The sequence below is a fragment of the Phallusia mammillata genome, chromosome 6 (assembly GCF_965637545.1).
Source record: "Phallusia mammillata chromosome 6, kaPhaMamm4.hap1.1, whole genome shotgun sequence".
Lineage (NCBI taxonomy): Eukaryota > Metazoa > Chordata > Ascidiacea > Phlebobranchia > Ascidiidae > Phallusia > Phallusia mammillata.
Genome location: NC_137257.1, coordinates 15,833,253 through 15,851,894, shown reverse-complemented (window position 1 = coordinate 15,851,894; position 18,642 = coordinate 15,833,253). Strand labels below are relative to the sequence as shown.

At 36.3% G+C, this 18,642-nt stretch overlaps 3 protein-coding genes across 4 annotated transcripts; 2 read left to right on the top strand and 1 right to left on the bottom strand.

Moving 5' to 3' along the window:
- The first annotated feature begins 198 nt into the window (after positions 1-198).
- On the top strand, positions 199-12,586 carry LOC145232328 (DNA replication licensing factor mcm2-like). Of its 2 annotated transcripts, none has more exons than XM_080096920.1 (18): positions 199-353; positions 737-945; positions 1,307-1,476; positions 2,681-2,763; positions 2,923-3,097; positions 3,342-3,561; positions 4,631-4,797; positions 5,177-5,352; positions 5,726-5,917; positions 6,675-6,782; positions 7,692-7,928; positions 8,278-8,367; positions 8,492-8,626; positions 10,482-10,616; positions 10,813-10,887; positions 11,214-11,435; positions 11,988-12,143; positions 12,346-12,586. In XM_080096920.1, the coding sequence occupies exons 1-18, from the start codon at positions 348-350 to the stop codon at positions 12,454-12,456; spliced, it is 2,667 nt and encodes an 888-aa protein (XP_079953046.1). In that variant the 5' UTR covers positions 199-347; the 3' UTR covers positions 12,457-12,586. The 2 variants fall into 2 exon arrangements, with proteins under 2 accessions (XP_079953046.1, XP_079953047.1); XM_080096921.1 differs by lacking the exon at positions 199-353 and adding an exon at positions 522-623.
- Positions 12,587-13,252: 666 nt separating this feature from the next.
- Positions 13,253-15,021, top strand: LOC145232330 (putative protein-lysine deacylase ABHD14B). Its single transcript, XM_080096923.1, has 4 exons — positions 13,253-13,732; positions 13,979-14,119; positions 14,440-14,547; positions 14,755-15,021. Exons 1-4 carry the CDS (start codon positions 13,543-13,545, stop codon positions 14,916-14,918), a joined length of 603 nt encoding a protein of 200 aa, XP_079953049.1. The 5' UTR covers positions 13,253-13,542; the 3' UTR covers positions 14,919-15,021.
- On the bottom strand, positions 14,442-17,838 carry LOC145232329 (germ cell nuclear acidic protein-like). The gene is made up of 2 exons (XM_080096922.1): positions 16,256-17,838; positions 14,442-15,420 (listed from the first exon to the last, which is right to left on the bottom strand). The coding sequence occupies exons 1-2, from the start codon at positions 17,776-17,778 to the stop codon at positions 15,153-15,155; spliced, it is 1,791 nt and encodes a 596-aa protein (XP_079953048.1). The 5' UTR covers positions 17,779-17,838; the 3' UTR covers positions 14,442-15,152.
- Between the last annotated feature and the right edge of the window lie 804 nt (positions 17,839-18,642).

Genomic DNA, 18,642 nt, shown 5'->3' with positions numbered 1-18,642 from the left:
CACGCTTACCAATTTTAACGTGAAAACTGTAACATGAATCTTAATCTTTGTCAATTTTCTAATGCGTTTTCTTGCAATCTAAATAGTTTTTAAAAACAAATAAAATACAAATCCTAGTGTTATACATCAACAAAACTATAATCCCAAAATAAAGAATTTTTACTAAAATATTTTTCAGATATCTATGTTTGCCAGGTCATGCGTTTCGATTTCGCGGGAAAATGTTCCCCTTGGTTGCTCGTGAAACAAAAAATAACATTTTTGCACAGAAATTTGGCACCAATTTATAGAAGGAAACTAAGTATCGTCAATTTTCTACAATCAAAAACTTGGAAGAGATCTAAAAAATGGCGGTAAGATTGTACTCGGTTCTTGTTTGGTCTTGTATATCAATAAAACTCATTTGTTAGATAAACTAAAATTGCCAATAATTTTGTTGCAGTATATTTTTTTAGTTTAGGTGCACGTTAAACATTACTTGGATTTAAAAGTGAGTGTGTTCCTAAACAGGTGAACTTCTCTATATTGTTGGCAGAAATTAGTTAGCTTTAGTACAGAGAACTAAGAGATTTCGCTCATGCAACATCTTCAGTGTCTTTTTCAAATAGAATCTTATATGAAAGGTGGGAATTGTCGCAACAATAATAACAGAATGAGGATGATTCCCAGAATCATCCTACTGCTATGTTGCATATGTAACATTTGGTTAAATCTAAACCACTCGATAATTTTGCAGGATCGCTCAAGTGAAATGGACCAGTCTTCTGTGGGTGATGGAGCAACAAGTCCTTCCAACCGACCTCCTTTTGCATCAAGTCCTGCTCGTGGAGAAGGGGAAGATCTTCCACCATTTCAGGATGAAAGTGAGGCAGATGCGTTGCTAGGCAACATCGGAGAGGTTGAAGAAGGGGAAGGTGAAGAATTGTTTGGGGATGCGATGGAAAGGTAAACTAATCATTTTCTGGTGTTATGTTTTAAAGTTGCTGTTTATTGGCTATTGGATGTTGTTTTGTTGTAAAATAGTTTTGTTTCCATTCCAATCTAAAAGAACAGATGTTTTGTCCAAGCCAGTTGAAGAGGAATGACAATCTATTTTAAACTTCGATTTGCTTGATGATAAAACATATTTGTAATATTTAATCATTAAAACAAAACTAAAACTAGGATTTCTGTTTTTGAAAGTTGTGATAATAATTTTTTTTTTAATTTTACATACCAACAGAACAAAACATTTTGTTAAAGTTGGATTGATTTTTTATGATCTTTGTGATTTGATTCCAAAATTTTATACAATAAATCTTTCCAGGGATTACCGTCCTATTCCAGCACTTGATATTTACGATGCCAATGAGTTGGATGATGATGAGTATGAAGCTCTTTCACCATCTGCAAGAGCTGAGGTGGACCGCATGTTGAGAAAGCGAGACAGGGAAGAAGCTCTTGGCAAAGGAAGAATGAGACCAGGACTGCTTTATGGTATGTTATACCTTTCAGTTTAATTTTCATTTAACACCAGTCATATGGGTCACAGGGGTTGCAACATATATATTGTCACCCCTATTTCTTTAAATAATATATTGTCAGAATAACCACATATATGACTTTTAAGCTAGTTTAACCTGGTTATTCCTAATGTTTATTGTCTCGATAATAATAAACACAGTAACCTCATGGTTTGTTCAACAACCCAAAAGTTAAGAAAAGTTATATCATTTAAATGAGTAAAACCAGAGTATATCTCTTCCATGAAAGGCATGTGCCACAACCACTGGCGTAAAGTACGGGGGTGCGGGGGTGCCGCGCACCCCCGGCCTTATCCTTTGTATAACGTCAAAATCGCATCTTTGTTCAAGTTACGTCGGTTAATTAAAACGTGTTTCCAGCTAAACAAATGCGCTTGCATTCACGCCATTGATCGAACAGACGTCGGTTGAGACGTAACAATTGTAATTGTTTGGCAATAAATAGGCATTTTAATGCAATATAAACATGACTTATAGACTAACGTATTTGTCGCAATACTCCCTGCAATAAAAATAGTTAATATATTGATTTCTAAGCCGAGTTTAATGTCTGTTTGCAAAGCTCTGCAACGGCCTAAACTTGATCCAAGGTGAACTAAGTTTAAGCGTCAACAATACATAGCCGGCTATATTTAAAACGTGAATTGCTTTACTTTTATTTTCCCCGTAACATGTTACTTTAAACTTAATCGTTGTTAAAGTGGCTGATTCGGCAAATCGTCCTTTCGTTACATCAGACATTATTAGACGCACAGCAAACGTTCCAATCTAACACAAAGAAATGGCGCCAAGTGACTATTCGCAAATTAATGTGATAGAAACTACATGCTTAAGCACGTAAAAGCTGTCGTTATTTGGTCTTATACGGGTACAGATACTGTACATGGTATAGGCATCGTTTTTGGAAGATCGAACGGCGCACCCCTGGTATTTTTTAAAACTCTACGCCTATGGCCACAACAACTTTGAAACTGTAAGTGTGGAACACCTGAATGAATGACATACTGATCAAACCTGTAAAGGCCCCCCTCTTACTAATGATTAACCGATCAATGCCCATGACACCAGTCAAAGCTGTGCTTTGTCTTCGCAAAAAGTTTCATTGGAGATTTTGGGTAAAATGGGTAAATAATAATGATTTGTCTTGTAATTTTCAGAGAGTGATGAAGAAGATGATGAAACGCCCACCAGAAGAAGGAGGATGGCTGAGAGAGCAGCAGAAGGAGGAGATGATGAAGATGTAAGATCTTTCAGTCAATAATCCAAATTTTTACTTTTTTCACAACTTAATCAGTATTGGCTTCCATATTGGTGTCTGCAAGATTGCACAAGAAATTTGTAAAAAGTCTTGAAAGTGGACATGGTAAAAGGCACAAACGTAACTTTGTATCTCTTTTAGATGATTGAGAGTATTGAGAATTTGGAAGACACAAAGGGTCATCCAGTAAAAGAATGGGTGGTGATGCAAGCCCCGAGATTGGAAATCTTTAACAGATTCAAAAACTTCCTCAGGACAACTGTCGATGCCAAAGGAAACAACGTTTTCAAAGAAAAAGTCAAACAGATGGTTGAAGGTAGGAAAATGACAAAGGGTTGTGTTCAAAATTACCTGATTGCCATCTCGGGAACAGGATGAAGAAGTCTTGTGTCCATAAGAAATTCATTGTCTTTTCAAAAAACGTCTGAATATTTATGTGGGGGAAAAGTTAATTCATAAACTGTATTATTTCAAATGCCAGGTTGTTCTCAAACATCAAATGGTCTGTAATATTTCAAGCCATCAAAAACATATTATTTACAGCAAATTTTGTTACACAGATAACAAGGAGAGCTTGATAGTGGATTACAACTTACTGGCAAGCTCTCAAGAAGTCTTGGCCTTTTTTCTGCCGGAGGCCCCAACAGAAATGCTTCAGATTTTTGATGAAGCAGCTAAAGATGTTGTCCTTTCCATGTATCCAAAGTATGAAAATATTGCCAAAGAAATTCATGTCAGAATTGCTGAGCTACCATTGATTGAAGATATTCGTGCCTTGAGGTAGGTTACACAACTATTTCAGTATTTCATCACACAAAATCAAAGTGTTTGTTTGTCTGATTTGTGTTAATCTTAATAGGTAAAGTAATGTCTAAAAAACTTACTACCTGCTTTCATCTTATTTCAGCATGTTCATTTTGTTTAAAGCAGGGGTTCCCAACCTGTGGTACGCGTACCACTAGTGAAGGTTTTTCAGCTTCCATTTTGTTCACATAAACCTGGATTCACAACCTTATATTTTGTTTATCTGGTTTTGTTCACAAAAAACATTCCCCAGGCCTGTTGTCATTGTTACGTAACTATTTCTGTTGTTTCGTATCATTATGATCTTTAAAATACAGGTCATGTCAATTGTCAACAAAAAGCATGGTTAATGAAAAGCCGTACAACGCTGTGGCACAGTTGGCGTTAATTATGTCAAATGATTGCTCTTGATAGATATTATCTACTGTTTTGTAGCTTAAGCAACAAATAGCGTTGAATGAAATGTGATTCGAACAAATTAGTTGTTCTGCAAGAAGTGGTACCATAGAGCACATTAGTGCCCAATGGTGGTACGCGTGGCAGTGCAGAGCGTCCAAGTGGTACGAGATCGTAAAAAGGTTGGAAACCCCTGGTTTAAAGCAGTGGTTATCATCTTTATCTGATTCGCATACAATATTATGACATTTTCTACCCTGTTTGTATAATTGACCAAAGGCTAGGCCCCTTTTTTCAGCCAGGCTAACATTCTGGAAACAGCAAGGTAAAACATGACTTTTGTCCTACTAGAATTTTGTCGTGAGAATGAAAAGTTATTATAACTTTCGTTCCACAAAAGCCTTGGTTTTGTTGCAAGAATCTCCCAGAAGGAATTATGTTTCAAAGCATTTAACCTGACAAAAGTATCCGGAAACAGACTTCTCAGGGACTAGCACTGTGCCAGGGCCCAAAGGATGATGACCACTGGTTTATACGTAATAGGCAATAGTCACCAACCTTTAGACTTCCAATAAACTTTTGCTTCTAAAGCTTAGGTCTGCTGTGGTGCCTGCACAAAATCAACAAACATCTAAATAAACTTTTGCAGGCAGCTGCACCTTAATCAACTCATTCGAACATCTGGTGTTGTTACAAGTTGCACCACAATTTTGCCACAACTTCGATATGTTAAATATGATTGCCCAAAATGTGGCTATGTTCTTGGGCCCTATTTTCAGAACCAAAATCAAGAAGTCAAACCTGGGGCATGTCCAGGTCAGAAAATAGTTTGTTTATACTTTGTACTGTAACATTGCTAAATTGGTATCTTAATTGTGTGTGGATGTAGTTTGTTTTTGATTAAACAGCATGTTGTTTAAGAAATGTTTTTTTATATATGAATTGAGTTGTTGAGTTATGTAAGTTTGGTGAAAGAACACATAGCAACACAATTGCATTTTGACATTCACCAAAATATTGAAATTTTATTGAGGAAAAAACAGTTAAGGGTACAATAGAAGGACAGTGACAAAAAGTTCTGCAGCTACACTGTATAGAATGAAAGACAGGTCTTACTACATTTTTGGAATAGATGCACAAAAAACATAGTTCATTTAACCCAGTTAAATTTTATGTCCCATATTTTGCTTCATAGAATGTCAAAGCTATGGACCCTTTGAAATCAATATGGAACAGACCGTTTATCAAAACTATCAGCGGATCTCGATTCAAGAAAGTCCAGGCAAGATTGCAGCTGGTCGATTGCCAAGATCGAAGGATGCAGTTTTGTTGGCTGACTTGGTGGATATGTGTCATCCTGGTGATGAGATTGTAAGTCTTCCAAGAATAGGATTTCTGTTAATACCAACACAAAAAGGAAATGATTGTGCATTGTGCAAGGCTATATGCTAAGAATATGTGCTAGTGCTGGATGAAAAATCTTTTTTGTTTTTCTGGGAAACCACTGAATTTTTTGTAAATAAACAAATTTTTTTGTCTTTTATTCCTGCACATTTTCTGTTGAAAATGGTCAGTTCGTAGCTGGTACCTAAATAATGTTTATGGAATCAAGCCTTAACACAAGATGCTAATTTGAAGATAAATTGCAGTTTTTATTAGTAAAAATATCCTCACCATAATAATACTTATTTCACTGAAGTAACATCACAAATTTGATTTATTTAACATAAGACATTTCTTTCAGGAAATCACTGGAATTTACAGCAACAGTTATGATGGCTCTCTCAACACCAAGAACGGATTTCCAGTTTTTGCAACAATCATTATGGCCAACTACATTGAGAAGAATGATGACAAATTGGCCGTTTCATCATTAACTGATGAAGATGTACGAACTATTGTTGCACTATCGAAGGATGAAAGAATAACAGAACGTGTAAGGATTTTTTTTCATGCAAAACTATGCACAAGCAGTAGCTGTTTATTCAAGTTTATGAAAAGAATTAAGTCATTAAAATCATCCTTAGGATTTTATATCGCCTTTACAACGGTGTTTTTCAACCATTTTTGAGTCGCAGAACACTTCATGCATCAAAATAATCTTGAGAGCACCAACTCACAATTACAATCTTATTATTACACAACAAGTCTAAATATTTACACAACAATAAATGATGCAAATCATGACAGGACTTTAAAAGTGTTGAAATTAGATAATTACTGTCTTAACAGAATAGCTATTTGCATCATTTTGAAAAAACTAGTGATTTTGGGCTGAAGTTCCACGGACTAGTCAAACTACCAAATTTCCTGCGGAATCCCGGACAATCTTTTACTGTTAAAAATCACTGCTTTAACGCATCGTTGGTATCTGCATGTTAGCATAAAGACATCATGTTGCTGAAAACAGTACACGAAAAACATTGAACTGTGAAAAATGCATAAAATGAATGTAAAAAAGGAAACTGTCGCAGCTGAGACCATAACCTATTAAACTACCCTAGGTAAAACTTTTCTATGTAAAAAGTACAAGTTTTAATGACTAAGGTTTCCTGGGCTTGCTGTTTACTGGTTTATTGAAGCGCAGATCTAATATTTAAAGTCTTGTCTGCAACTCATTTTTACGTAAAGTTATGCAAAACATGTTCCATATATTAAAGATAGTATCTAAATTTGGCTAAAATTGTTTTTAGATAATACACAGCATCGCCCCTTCAATATACGGTCATGAATATATCAAGTATGCTATTGCTCTGGCAATGTTTGGTGGAGTTTCTAAAAATCCAGGTGGAAAACACAAGGTATATATTTGTAATGTGTAAAAATATGATGCTTTTTCACAGTGTTAGCTTAAGTCAAATATGTGAACATTTCCCGTGAAGTTAGCCATCAACTAAACAAAACTGTAGAGATGGGCCAAGCCAAGTCAGAACCTGAGTTCTCAGTACCAAGCATCGCTGTTTTTAATGCTCGGCCGAGCAGTTGTACACACTGACCCGAGCATGACTGTGAGATGCTCGGTGCTCGACCTAACAGAACATTTGCAGTTTTGCCCCATCCCTACAAAACTGTTTCAATAGGCTATTTTTGGAGCAATTTTAAACAAACTATATGTAAGTTATAACTACCAACAGAATCAGTCAGTAAATTAGAAAGTAGGAATATATATTTCGCCTAATAATGGCATCATCAGTTCCTGAAAAACGCAATAGATTTAATTTTTAATTTTATTTTATCTTTTTTATCGTTTTATCGGCTTTTAGTTGCGAGCGCCTTGGTTTCTTTTTGCCACCCCCCTTTTTCTCTTTACTTCTGTCCACGGTGTAGGTCTTGCCAGCTTTTCACAGGTGTTACCTTTAGGTTTTCCAGGCGTTGCTGGGTTTGCAAGGTTTTTAACGATTTTGTGTTTGGCGACACTCGCGTTGTTGAGTTGTTTAGAACATTGTGTTTGTTTTACATTCTTGATATTTTGGTGTTGATCTATTGCGTTTTTCAGGAACTGATGATGCCATTATTAGGCGAAATATATATTCCTACTTTCTAATTTACTGACTGATTCTGTTGGCAGTTGAGACAGTCCTCTCAAATTTCGAGTCTTTTAACAATTTGCACAGTTATCGTCGGTATGCATGGCGGCTGTTGGAGGTTTAGATATTGCCCATCCACGACAATTTCTAAGTTATAACTAGCTACATTTATACCATTTTTAGTTGAGAGGAGACATCAACATTTTGGTCTGTGGTGATCCTGGTACAGCGAAGTCCCAGTTTCTGAAATATGTGGAGAAGACAGCTCATCGGGCAGTGTTCACTACTGGTCAAGGTGCTTCGGCTGTGGGTCTAACTGCGTATGTCCAGAAACATCCAGTGACCAGAGAGTGGACACTAGAAGCTGGGGCCCTTGTACTTGCTGATAAAGGAGTTTGCCTTATTGATGAATTTGACAAGGTAATCTTGTTACCTTTTTTGTAGTCAGTGGGATTTTTTGTTTTGCAACTCTAAATTTAAAATGGTATTTGAAGGATTGACTGTTTAAGGGAAGCACATACTGGGATCAGCCCTGAATCAATCACGGCAAACTCTTATAAAGTTATAGTATGCCAGGCCTAGCATTCCAACATTTCCCATATGGTCACCAAGCATTCCCATATGCCAAGGCATAGGCTAGAAAAGTCCAAATGAGAATGCTTGGTGACTGGATAATTCAGTATAATGCCTTCAATGCACCTGGTGTTATATGATGAAGCATTGATTGTGGTTTAGATTTTAATCAATTGGTTGTTTGGTATGCTTACAGATGAATGATGCTGACCGTACAAGTATTCATGAAGCTATGGAACAACAAAGCATTTCGATTTCCAAAGCTGGAATTATTACATCACTGCAGGTAGCCAATTAACTCAAGAATTTCATGGGCGCTCATGCACATTTTCACGCTCTATTTCATGGGCGCCAAGAATAAAATAGAAAGTCAAATTGTTTTTAATTCTAACCACCAAAAAACATTACAGGCAAGATGTTGTGTTATTGCTGCTGCCAATCCCATTGGGGGAAGATATGACCCGTCGTTGACGTTTGCTGACAATGTCGACCTTTCGGAACCAATTTTGTCTCGATTTGATGTTCTCTGTGTGGTAAAAGACCAGGTACAAAAATGACCAGTTATACCTCAATTAATCCTATTTATGGGTCCCCTTCCCTGAAGGGGACACATATTGATTTTACTCAATTTGTTTTTTTTTCTTTTTCTTCCCAAAGTTTGTCCACCTCGTTTTGCCTTGAAATGTTTGATGGATTTGGATGAAATTTTCACAGATGGAAGATATAGTTATGTAGATGTGCCATTTGTTTTGTTTGACTCAATAGCCCCAGTATTTACCCCACTAGCCCCCTAAAATGGGTAAATTGTAAACAATGTCTGATTTGGATGAAATTTGGACAGTTTGTTCATTGTTCCATTTTAAGGCAACGATTGTTGTGTTTTACCCTGTAGCCCCAATATTTAGCCCACTAGCCCCCTAAAATGGGTAAAATTTTAAACAATGTCCGATTTGGATGAAATTTGGACAGTTTGTTCATTGTTCAACTTTAGGGCGTCCATTGTTGTGTTTCACCCTGTAGCCCCAATATTTACTCCACTAACCCCCTAAAATGGGTAAAATTTTAAACAATGTCTGATTTGGATGAAATTTGGACAGTTTGTTTATTATTCCATTTTAGGGCGTTGATTGTTGTGTTTCACCCTGTAGTCCCAATATTTACCCCACTAGCCCCCGAAAATGGGTGAAATTTTTAAACCATGTCCGAATTGGATGATTTTTTGACAGTTTGTAGAATTTGGCATTTATAGCTGTCGATTATTGTGTTTTACCCTGCTGCCCTAACATTTACCCTACTATCCCCTCAAAATGGGTGAATTTTTTAACAATATCTGAGTGAAATGCCATTTTGACAGTTTGTATAATATGCTATTTGAGATGTCAGTGCTTCACGCTATTTAGGCAAACAAACTTATAAAAATATCTGAATTGCATGAGATTAGGACAGTTTGTACTTTACATAACATGTTTATTTAGGGAACACTACCAATCACTGTGTTTGACTTTACAACACCCTTTCTTAGGGTTATCTGTTTACAACTTTGCGGTATCGGGGACCCATGAGTTTCTGCCTGCAGAAACAATCAAGGCTGTAAAAGATGTTGGATGATATGGGACCCAGTATATAATAAGCATAGGGAATATATTACAGTTGCAAAATAGGTTGTAGTGTATATGCTGTAGTAAAATGTGCTAAGCCACCCTTCTAGTTCTACCTACATATTGTCCTTATAAGGCAAAGATTAAAATGAACATCAATTCATAATTGGGATCAGCCCTGAAGCGTCTATGCAGACCAGCGATCATGGCACACTCGTATATAAATCACAGTATGCCAGGCCCATGGAAGGTGCCATACTGAATCAGCTTGTCAATAGCAAGGCATAGGTTAGAAAAATCTAGCCTGCGGTGGGATTCGAACCCATGACAGGAGTCTTTCCGGTACTTGCACTCTACCAACTGACCTACACAGGTTGTGGTAAATGCTTGGTGACCGGCTGATTCGGTATGGCGCCTTCAATGGGCCTGGCACACTGTGATATAAGGCGAAGATCTAGATTAACCGGTGTAGATTAGTTCAAGTCTTATAACATTACAAATCATTTTTGCCTCGTGTTTTTTTTTCGTATTAGGTGAAGATTCAGATTAACGGAATACAGTTTAACCAAGGTTTACTGCATAAAGTTCATAAAACAAGAGTATGCCTTTAATTAATTTGTATCTCTTCTAAAAGAATCGAATTTACCTATTCTGAAAAAAGTTAAATGAAATAATCTAAAGTTTACCAGGATTATAATAAGGCGATTTTTTTTTTTATGGCTAACATGTCATATTTGCAACTCATAACATTTCAATATCAAAGCAACAAATTTTTTCTGCAACCTTTTACTATTTCTCACAGGTTGATCCACTGAATGATGAAATGTTGGCTCGTTTTGTGGTAAGGAGTCATCGAAGACATCACCCGGCTGCAGGAGATGAAGATTTGGAATCTCCACCTGAGGTGAACCCCTCAAACATCGAGAAAATTCCACAGGTAAAAAAAAGTATTTAAAAATTCAGTGCTTGGTTTGACTCGAAAATTCTCTCACCATGATATGCTACAAAATTTGTTTGTTTCGCTTCGATAGCGTACTGCACCGTTATGTTCATTGTAATGAAATTAATGTTTGTTCATCGTTTCTGTATTTGTTTGAAAGCAATTTATTCTAAATGCTTGATTGTTTTTGTAGGAGTTGTTGAAGAAATACATCATCTACGCTCGTGAAAAGGTTGAACCGAAGCTTCATCAAATGGATCAGGATAAGGTATAGAAACATTGGTTTCATATGTTAGACGCACAAGTGACATAGAAAAAAATTGACAGATCGCTCCAGGGAAGTATTTTTTACTTTTAAAATTCTGGTTAGTATTAAATTACAAAATGGAGTTTTTGACATCATATTTTTTATAATTACTTAACTCATGTCATGTCACTGCGCAGTCTCTTGGTCTTCCAGTAAAGACTCTGTGTTAATATAGATTCATTAGATGAATGACTTAACTTTATTCAACTTGTAACGCAAGTGACTTAACTTTACATTAATATATCAGCGATTAGTCTAAACATAAATTTCCTTTTTCTATTTCGTAGGTGGCCAAACTGTACTCTGATCTTCGTCGTGAATCTATGGCCACTGGGAGCATTCCAATCACCGTACGTCACATTGAATCCATGATCCGATTGGCTGAGGCGAATGCGAGGATGAATTTGCGCTCTCACGTCAATGATGATGACGTCAACACAGCCATACGAATCATTCTGGACAGTTTTGTTGAGACCCAGAAGTTCAGTATTATGAGAGCCATGAAAAGGGTAGGAAAGTAGATAGAAGTGCTACAACTCCATGTCGACATAGGGTTATACATCTTATTAATTTTTTGAACACTATTTATATGGGGATGTGTTCATAATTCAAATAAAGAAAATGACCAACTAGGCTCACAAAGCGACATGCTTTATCACTCAAACGTTTCGGCAAATGCTTATGCCTATGCCAGTGATATGAGGTGTTTTTAACGGGTGTTGAGTGATGTAGCTTCATACCACTGATGACGGAATAAGCATTTTTCCAAAACGTTTGAATAATGAAGCATGTCACTTTTTACGCCTATTTGGGCCGTTTATTTGTTATTAGACTAATGAAATTAATTTTTACAAAGGAATGAAAAAAAATGAAAAGCACGTACTTATAATAACTTTGTTAACATAAAGTCAAATTTTAAAAACCGTTGATTTGTGGCCATGTCCTAAGTGCAAGTTTGAGTACATTTTTTTTCAATTTTGTATGGTGTTGTCCGTAGCCTGTAGAACGTTTCTTTCAATAACGGGCAATTCGGTCATTTTACTGTTTTCCCACTATTTCAGTCGTTTTCTCGCTACCTTAACTACAAAAAGGACAACAACGAGCTTCTGCTGTTCATCTTACGCCAACTAGTGTCCGACTACAACCGCTTTCAACGCAACAGATACGGTGACGTTCAGGAATATGCTCAAGTACAAGAGAAGGAACTGTCTGAAAAGGTACGCTGATGTATCTTAAGAACACTATGTTGTGAGGCATTTGCAAAAATGTAAACTTTGACACCATGGATACATAAAATATGCTTACGCCCTGACATATACACAATAGCTGTCCACGTTAAATATCACATTGCAAACTGTTTACCAATGACAAAACTATGGTCTTAACATAGCAGTGAAAATCTATTTTTCTTTTTTCAAGGCAAGAGCTATCAATATTCACAACTTGAGTTCGTTCTTCCAAAGCGAGTTGTTCAAGAGCAACAGGTTCAGTTACGACGCAAAGAAGAAAATTATCACCCAAATGGTTTGATTCCAGATCTCTGTACCTACGTAGCGTTGTATGTAAAGTCGTTTGTTTGCTGCTATACCATCGTGCCGTTAGCCGTGGATATTTTGTATTTTTGTACTGTTTGTGTTGCAATAAAACTGCCAACATCGTAGTGAGTTGAGTTTATTTCGCTTGGTGAAAGGAAACATAGCAACACAACAGCACTAAAAACAATCAACAAGCCGGAAAAAGCTGCGCAACTTTAAAACGTAACTTAATTGAGCGCAAAATAGCGAAGGGCACAATTAATGGATGATACCAAAACACCGAAACGCGCTGCAGCTACACCGAATTATGAAGCGTTATGTGACTGGGGCTCAGTGGCGTAGCCAGGGAGGGGCCAAAGGGGCCATGGCCCCTCCCAAATTTTTAAAGTTGTACATTGATAAACTTTAATTTAGTGTAGTTTCGTCCCTCATCATTGTGGTTTCGTTGCTCAACTCTCAAAGGAATATATAAATTACTAAAAATGAATTTTGTCATCAAGTTGTAAGCCGAAATCCATGCTTTTTTATTTATGCAGACATGAAATAAATCAATAAAGCGTTTGGCTGTCCCGTCGAACCACGGTTTGGTAAGTCACGTTTTTGGTAACAGCACGCCGAGCGTTAGCAAAAAGTTGTATTAGACAACAAATTATTTGGCCCCTCCCAAAATTTTTGGCTGCCTACGCCACTGCTGGGGCTTACAAGAGAGTGAAGTTGGCGCAGTGTTGATAAACACGACTGGGGAGGCCAAAGCCATGCCGCTCAAGTTCCTTACTCATGGCAAGATCAGAACCAACAACCTTGTGAACACAAATCGATTGCGCTAACTAACCACCGAGCCATCTTGATTGAACACCAACTAAACAACCGTGACTATTTAATCACGAAGAAAAACGGGCTATAAATTGGACTGAATTTCCAGAACAGATGCAAACACGTGCGGAATTGCTGCCTCATTGCAACAACCTTCTTTCATGTTCATCCAGTCCAATAGTGTTTGCACAACACACCATATTTACACTGCGACATTAAACGCTTTGCTCCATCAGTCAGCAACTTCATAACACAAGACAAGCACCATATGGCGTCAACAAATTACGTTGCTGTGGGTGATAGAAAGGTATTTTACCGTGAAATTTTACCAGCCCAGAAAATTGGCAATGTAGTTCTTTTGCATGGAATGAGATTTTCATCACAAAACTGGGAAGAAATTTTAACTCTTCAAAAACTTGCTAAATGGGGGTATAGAGCCGTAGCAGTCGACTTGCCAGGTAAAGCTCGTTTTTTGGGAGATTGTGTGGAAACTACTGTTCAAGTGCTATCCTAGAAACCTATTGTATGTTGTCATTACCAAGCTAGTACTACAAGTCTACAATACGTTATAATTGTAATAGTAATGTTGTTCTGTTGGTAATTTGCAACAGCTTGTAAAAATCAACAACTCTTATAAATAATCACAAATATTGGCGCTTTTTATAGTTGCGTGGAATCGGACTAAAGTGTATTTCGTTTCACAGGGTATGGCAATTCAAAGGAGGCATCAGAACCAGAAAACCTTGGCGGTTTTCTTGCTGACCTTCTGACAACGTTAAACTTGTCTGATGCGATCGTTATCAGCCCTTCTATGAGCGGCCAGTACTCCCTTCCACTTCTACATGGTAAATAGCAATCACCATAATTAAATGGCGGGCCGCACCTTTGTTTAACATATATCAGTAGCAGGAACACCATAACATTAGTTTTTCAAAGCAAAAGCTACTGTATAATACTCAAACATTGTGCAATATGTAAAAGAACACTGTCACCACATACAGCTTCTCTTACTATTTTATTTCCTATGACAATGAATAAACCAGATGTGTTGAACCCCTAAGACTTGACATACTACGGTTTGGTTCATTCTTCACTGAAAAACAAATTTGTTAGCTGATGGAAAGACACTTGAACCTTCAAAGTTCCAAATGCTCGATTTTAACAGAATACCCTGCGAAGATCAAAGCCTATATTCCAATTGCACCAATATGCACTGACAAATACAACAAGAATGATTACCTAAAAATTTCAACTCCAACATACATTGTCTTTGGTGAGTAACTTCATAATATTTACAACAAACTTTAAAAGCTTTTCAACCACGATTATTGTCATAGAAACTGCAATCAACATAAATGAAAATGTGTAAACCACCTGCATGTGGCTGTGTACACATAAATGCCATTTGTAGCATTTAGTTTTCACTGTACATGATAGGTTTTTTAAACTTAACTATATGATATGGTGTGTTATGGTAAAGGCGAAAATGACACTATGCTTGGATCTGTTTCACTGACCAACCTTTCCATGATTTCAAATCACAAAGTTTACAAGATGAAAAATGCTGGCCACGCCTGTTACCTGGATCAACCTGATATGTGGCATCAACATCTGAAGGAAATATTAGATGATATCTCCAAATAAGACTTATTACTAATCTGTGACATATATTTCTCTGGCAACGTACAGTATGATTGTCAATAAAAGTGAAAATGATTTCACACAAAAAAAGATATCAATTTTGTTACATTTCATTGTGATACATTTTTTTATGTATGACACAAAAAAATTTTTTTTACACAGGTAACTTTAAAATTTGCTTTACAATTTTTTTTTCAAAGTAATAAAAAACTGATTAATTATGCACTGTGCATTTATTCATGACAATGATACAGTTTTAAATTGCTCACTGAGTGATTTCATAATATCTCTATGTGCAACAGGCAGTCCATTGCTTGCAATTCTTGACCGAGTCTCTTTGTAATTGTCTTTGACAAAATTTGCAAAAGGATTAGCTCTTCTTGGCTTTGCAGGAGTTCCATTTTGCTTTTTTGAATTGTTTAACTCAAGTTTTCCATGGCATAGTCCACAAACCTTTTTGCTTGTGTCAAGTGATTTGGAATGTCTGCCTATTTCAGTCTTACACCTAAAACAATAAAAAAATATTTTTTACAGGAGCATGATATAATTAAGAAAGAATCAGGTTTTCTTAATTGTAACCATTTTTGGGTTATACTAGGGGACTTAAAGTAGGCCAATATGGCAAGGCTGATCATTGTCAATTAAAAACTTTATCTATTGTGCCTTTTAAATCAAATTCAATGCAAAATTTGGATTGTAACGAAAAACTTAGTAAGATGAAATTTGGTTAATCACATATTTGCCAAGATATCATGTAATTAACCAGATTTTTAAACCTTGGTTAATCCAGACCATTTAGACCAGGGGTGGGCAACCTGCGGCCCTTCATTACAGCTTGTGCGGCCCGCAGAGACGATCGGATTTCAAAAGTTCTGGCAAACGAGTTCAATTATTACATATTTTTGAGCTGATTAATGCGCCTGATGCTAGTTTTCTGCGATCTGGCAAAATGTGGCAAGAATCAAATATTATACTTGTAGTTAAGCATATTTGGTAAGAAACAAAGCAAAGTCACTTTGTGTGATGCACATATGCGGCCCTCGATCCAATTTAGACATTTATAATTGGCCCAACAGTAACAAAAGTTGCCCACCCCTGATTTAGACCCAAAAATTTGTGACTGGATTAACTGATGTCGATTAGTTCAAGTCTTACCACAATACAAATCCTTTGTACCCCATGTTTTGTATGAACTAAAGGTGAAGATTTGGATTAACAAAATCGGGTTTAACCGAGATTTACTGAATTGCTTATATGTATAATGTGCAGATCAACAGGGGGAACATTAGTTTATTATTATACCATACCCCACAAACAAATATTATCAGTTTGAAACTTACCTTGTGCACTGATATGTATACTTGTACTGTATATCATAATTATGACATCTTTCAATTAGAGGAAGCTCAGGGTGTATTCTCCTTGCCTTGGCCGCCCAGGATTTCCAAAACGGCCCATGGCTCTCATTGGCATTGTTAACCAGCCATACAGCAGCATGGCACATTTCATGAACAAGAGTGTCTCTTAGTCTACAAGCAGAGTCTATCACTTTGTCTGACAATGATATAGAAGCTTCGTACTGGCGAGAAATTATGCCATCGCCTGAAGAGTTTTTCACAGTTTTGGTGATACGCCTGCATTTTGTTATACCTGCAGTCTTAGTTAATCTCTTTGCCCAGGTTACTTCCATGCTTTCTGGCAGCTGGTCATCAAATATTGAAGAATTAAAAAGCTTAAACAACTTTCCTGTTAGTTCAAGTTTACTCCGTTGGAAACCTTTACCTGCATGTTTCGGATCACGCAAGTCCAAAGATGTTAAAAAACATCCCTTCACGGAGCAATGCATTCTAGACCTGTTGATTTTTTCAGTCTGTGCATGTTTGACGTAATGTTTTTTGTCTGGGGTTCTGTAACTACCAAACGAATCTCCTCTAGGATGCGGTATGCGGCCATTGCTGCTTTCAACCAGACCTGATTTAATAACATTAGGTTTTGTTTTGCCAATTCTTTCTATTAAAGGCAAACAACCATCAGTATCATCTGAAGCATCTTGAATTGTCCCTGATTTTAGTTTAATATTTGGTTTATTTATGCGGTCAAACAAAGATGGTGGTTTTGTGTTTTCACTGTCAGATTCACTGGAAGAAAGAAGTACCATTTTGGGCTTTTCCACACAAAGTTTAAAATCACTTTCATTTTCAGAGTCAGAAAATTGTAGTGGTGTTTTGGGGACAGTAGGACGGGACTGACTTGTCTGAAAAACATCATCTTCACTGTCGGATGAAAAAACAACCCTTCGAATAGGTGTAGTCACTGACTTTGTTGGATGTTTAAGCAGCTTACTAGGTGTCAGATAATCTGTATTTCTTGACTTTAACTTGGTCTTTTTAGTATTTTCAGTGAAAGGTTGATTTAAATCCTTTGTTTTTAAAACATTGTCTGCAACAAAACATGAATTTTCTCGTAATTCTTTATCACTTGATGTAAACTTTGTGTCTGAGAGGATGGTTTCTTTTGTTTTAGCAGTTATTTGGTCAATACTGTCATTTCCTTTGGACTTGGAAATAACTTCACCAGTAGTTTTGAACCTATCTTTGTTGCTTGCATGTAAGTCATAGTTTAAAAGGTTTTCTGAGTTTTTTACAGAAAACCTGTCCAATTCTTCTGTTGCACTCTCAGGATTTGAAGAAGATACAGATGAAAACTTAAAGCTGGAATTTTCATCATCATCTGACTTAACAATAAAATCTGATAAGCTTCCTGACGAATATCTGTACCGTACAGTCTTTGTCTTTGGTGTCTTTACAGCACTTAAAAATGCCTCAAAATCATCACTGTCTGATGACACATCATGGTGAGCCATTACATTTACTTAACAATGCACCTATATGACAAATGGTTTAACTGACGAAAATTTTCAACAATGAATAAAAATTGAAAAACAAAATTTCGCTGCAGCAATTTAGTTTTAATTGCTTTATATTATATGCTAAAGGTTATTTTTTTCCTTATCATCACTCTATGTTTGCTGTCACAGTTATAATAACATTATTGATTTATAAGTATTTACGTTAAAGCTTTTGTGGTTATCTGGGTGGAACGTTTGGCTTGTAATGTTCCAATTCTAATGGTCTTCAGGCTTGTACCGTAATGTTCCAACGGTCTTTAGTTTTTACACACGTTAAAAAACTATCTAGATTTTATAGCCATCATCTAGATTCCAAAATTTACATATAGTCTTAAGCCGTAACCAAAACTATCTGGATCTAGAGAAAAAATATAGAGAGAGGCAGCCCTGTTCTAACTTTCTAAATCTGAATTCGGAACGTTTTCAATTTCGCGCGTTTGTCTATTCACATAGAAATAATATTTTATCCAAAAAAATATATAAACTGTATACATTTTTTATAACACTTACCAAATCAAAGAATTGTTTTTATCAATCACTATTTTTACTATTAAAATGGCTGTGTAATAAACAAAAAATTGTAAACAATTTTTTTATTTTATTGTTGATAATCATCTGTTTTTGGTGTAAAAATGTAAAGTTCCATATAATACAAAGATTTCTAAAACGTATTGCAGATTTGTTTACAAAACTTAAAACAATTAATTACGGTGCGCAAAAGTGTTAATAACTTACGTCTGATACATCAGAGTAGCCGCAGCTGTTTATACGACAATGCAAATTAACACAACATTAGATTTTTTATTTTTGTTGAATAAC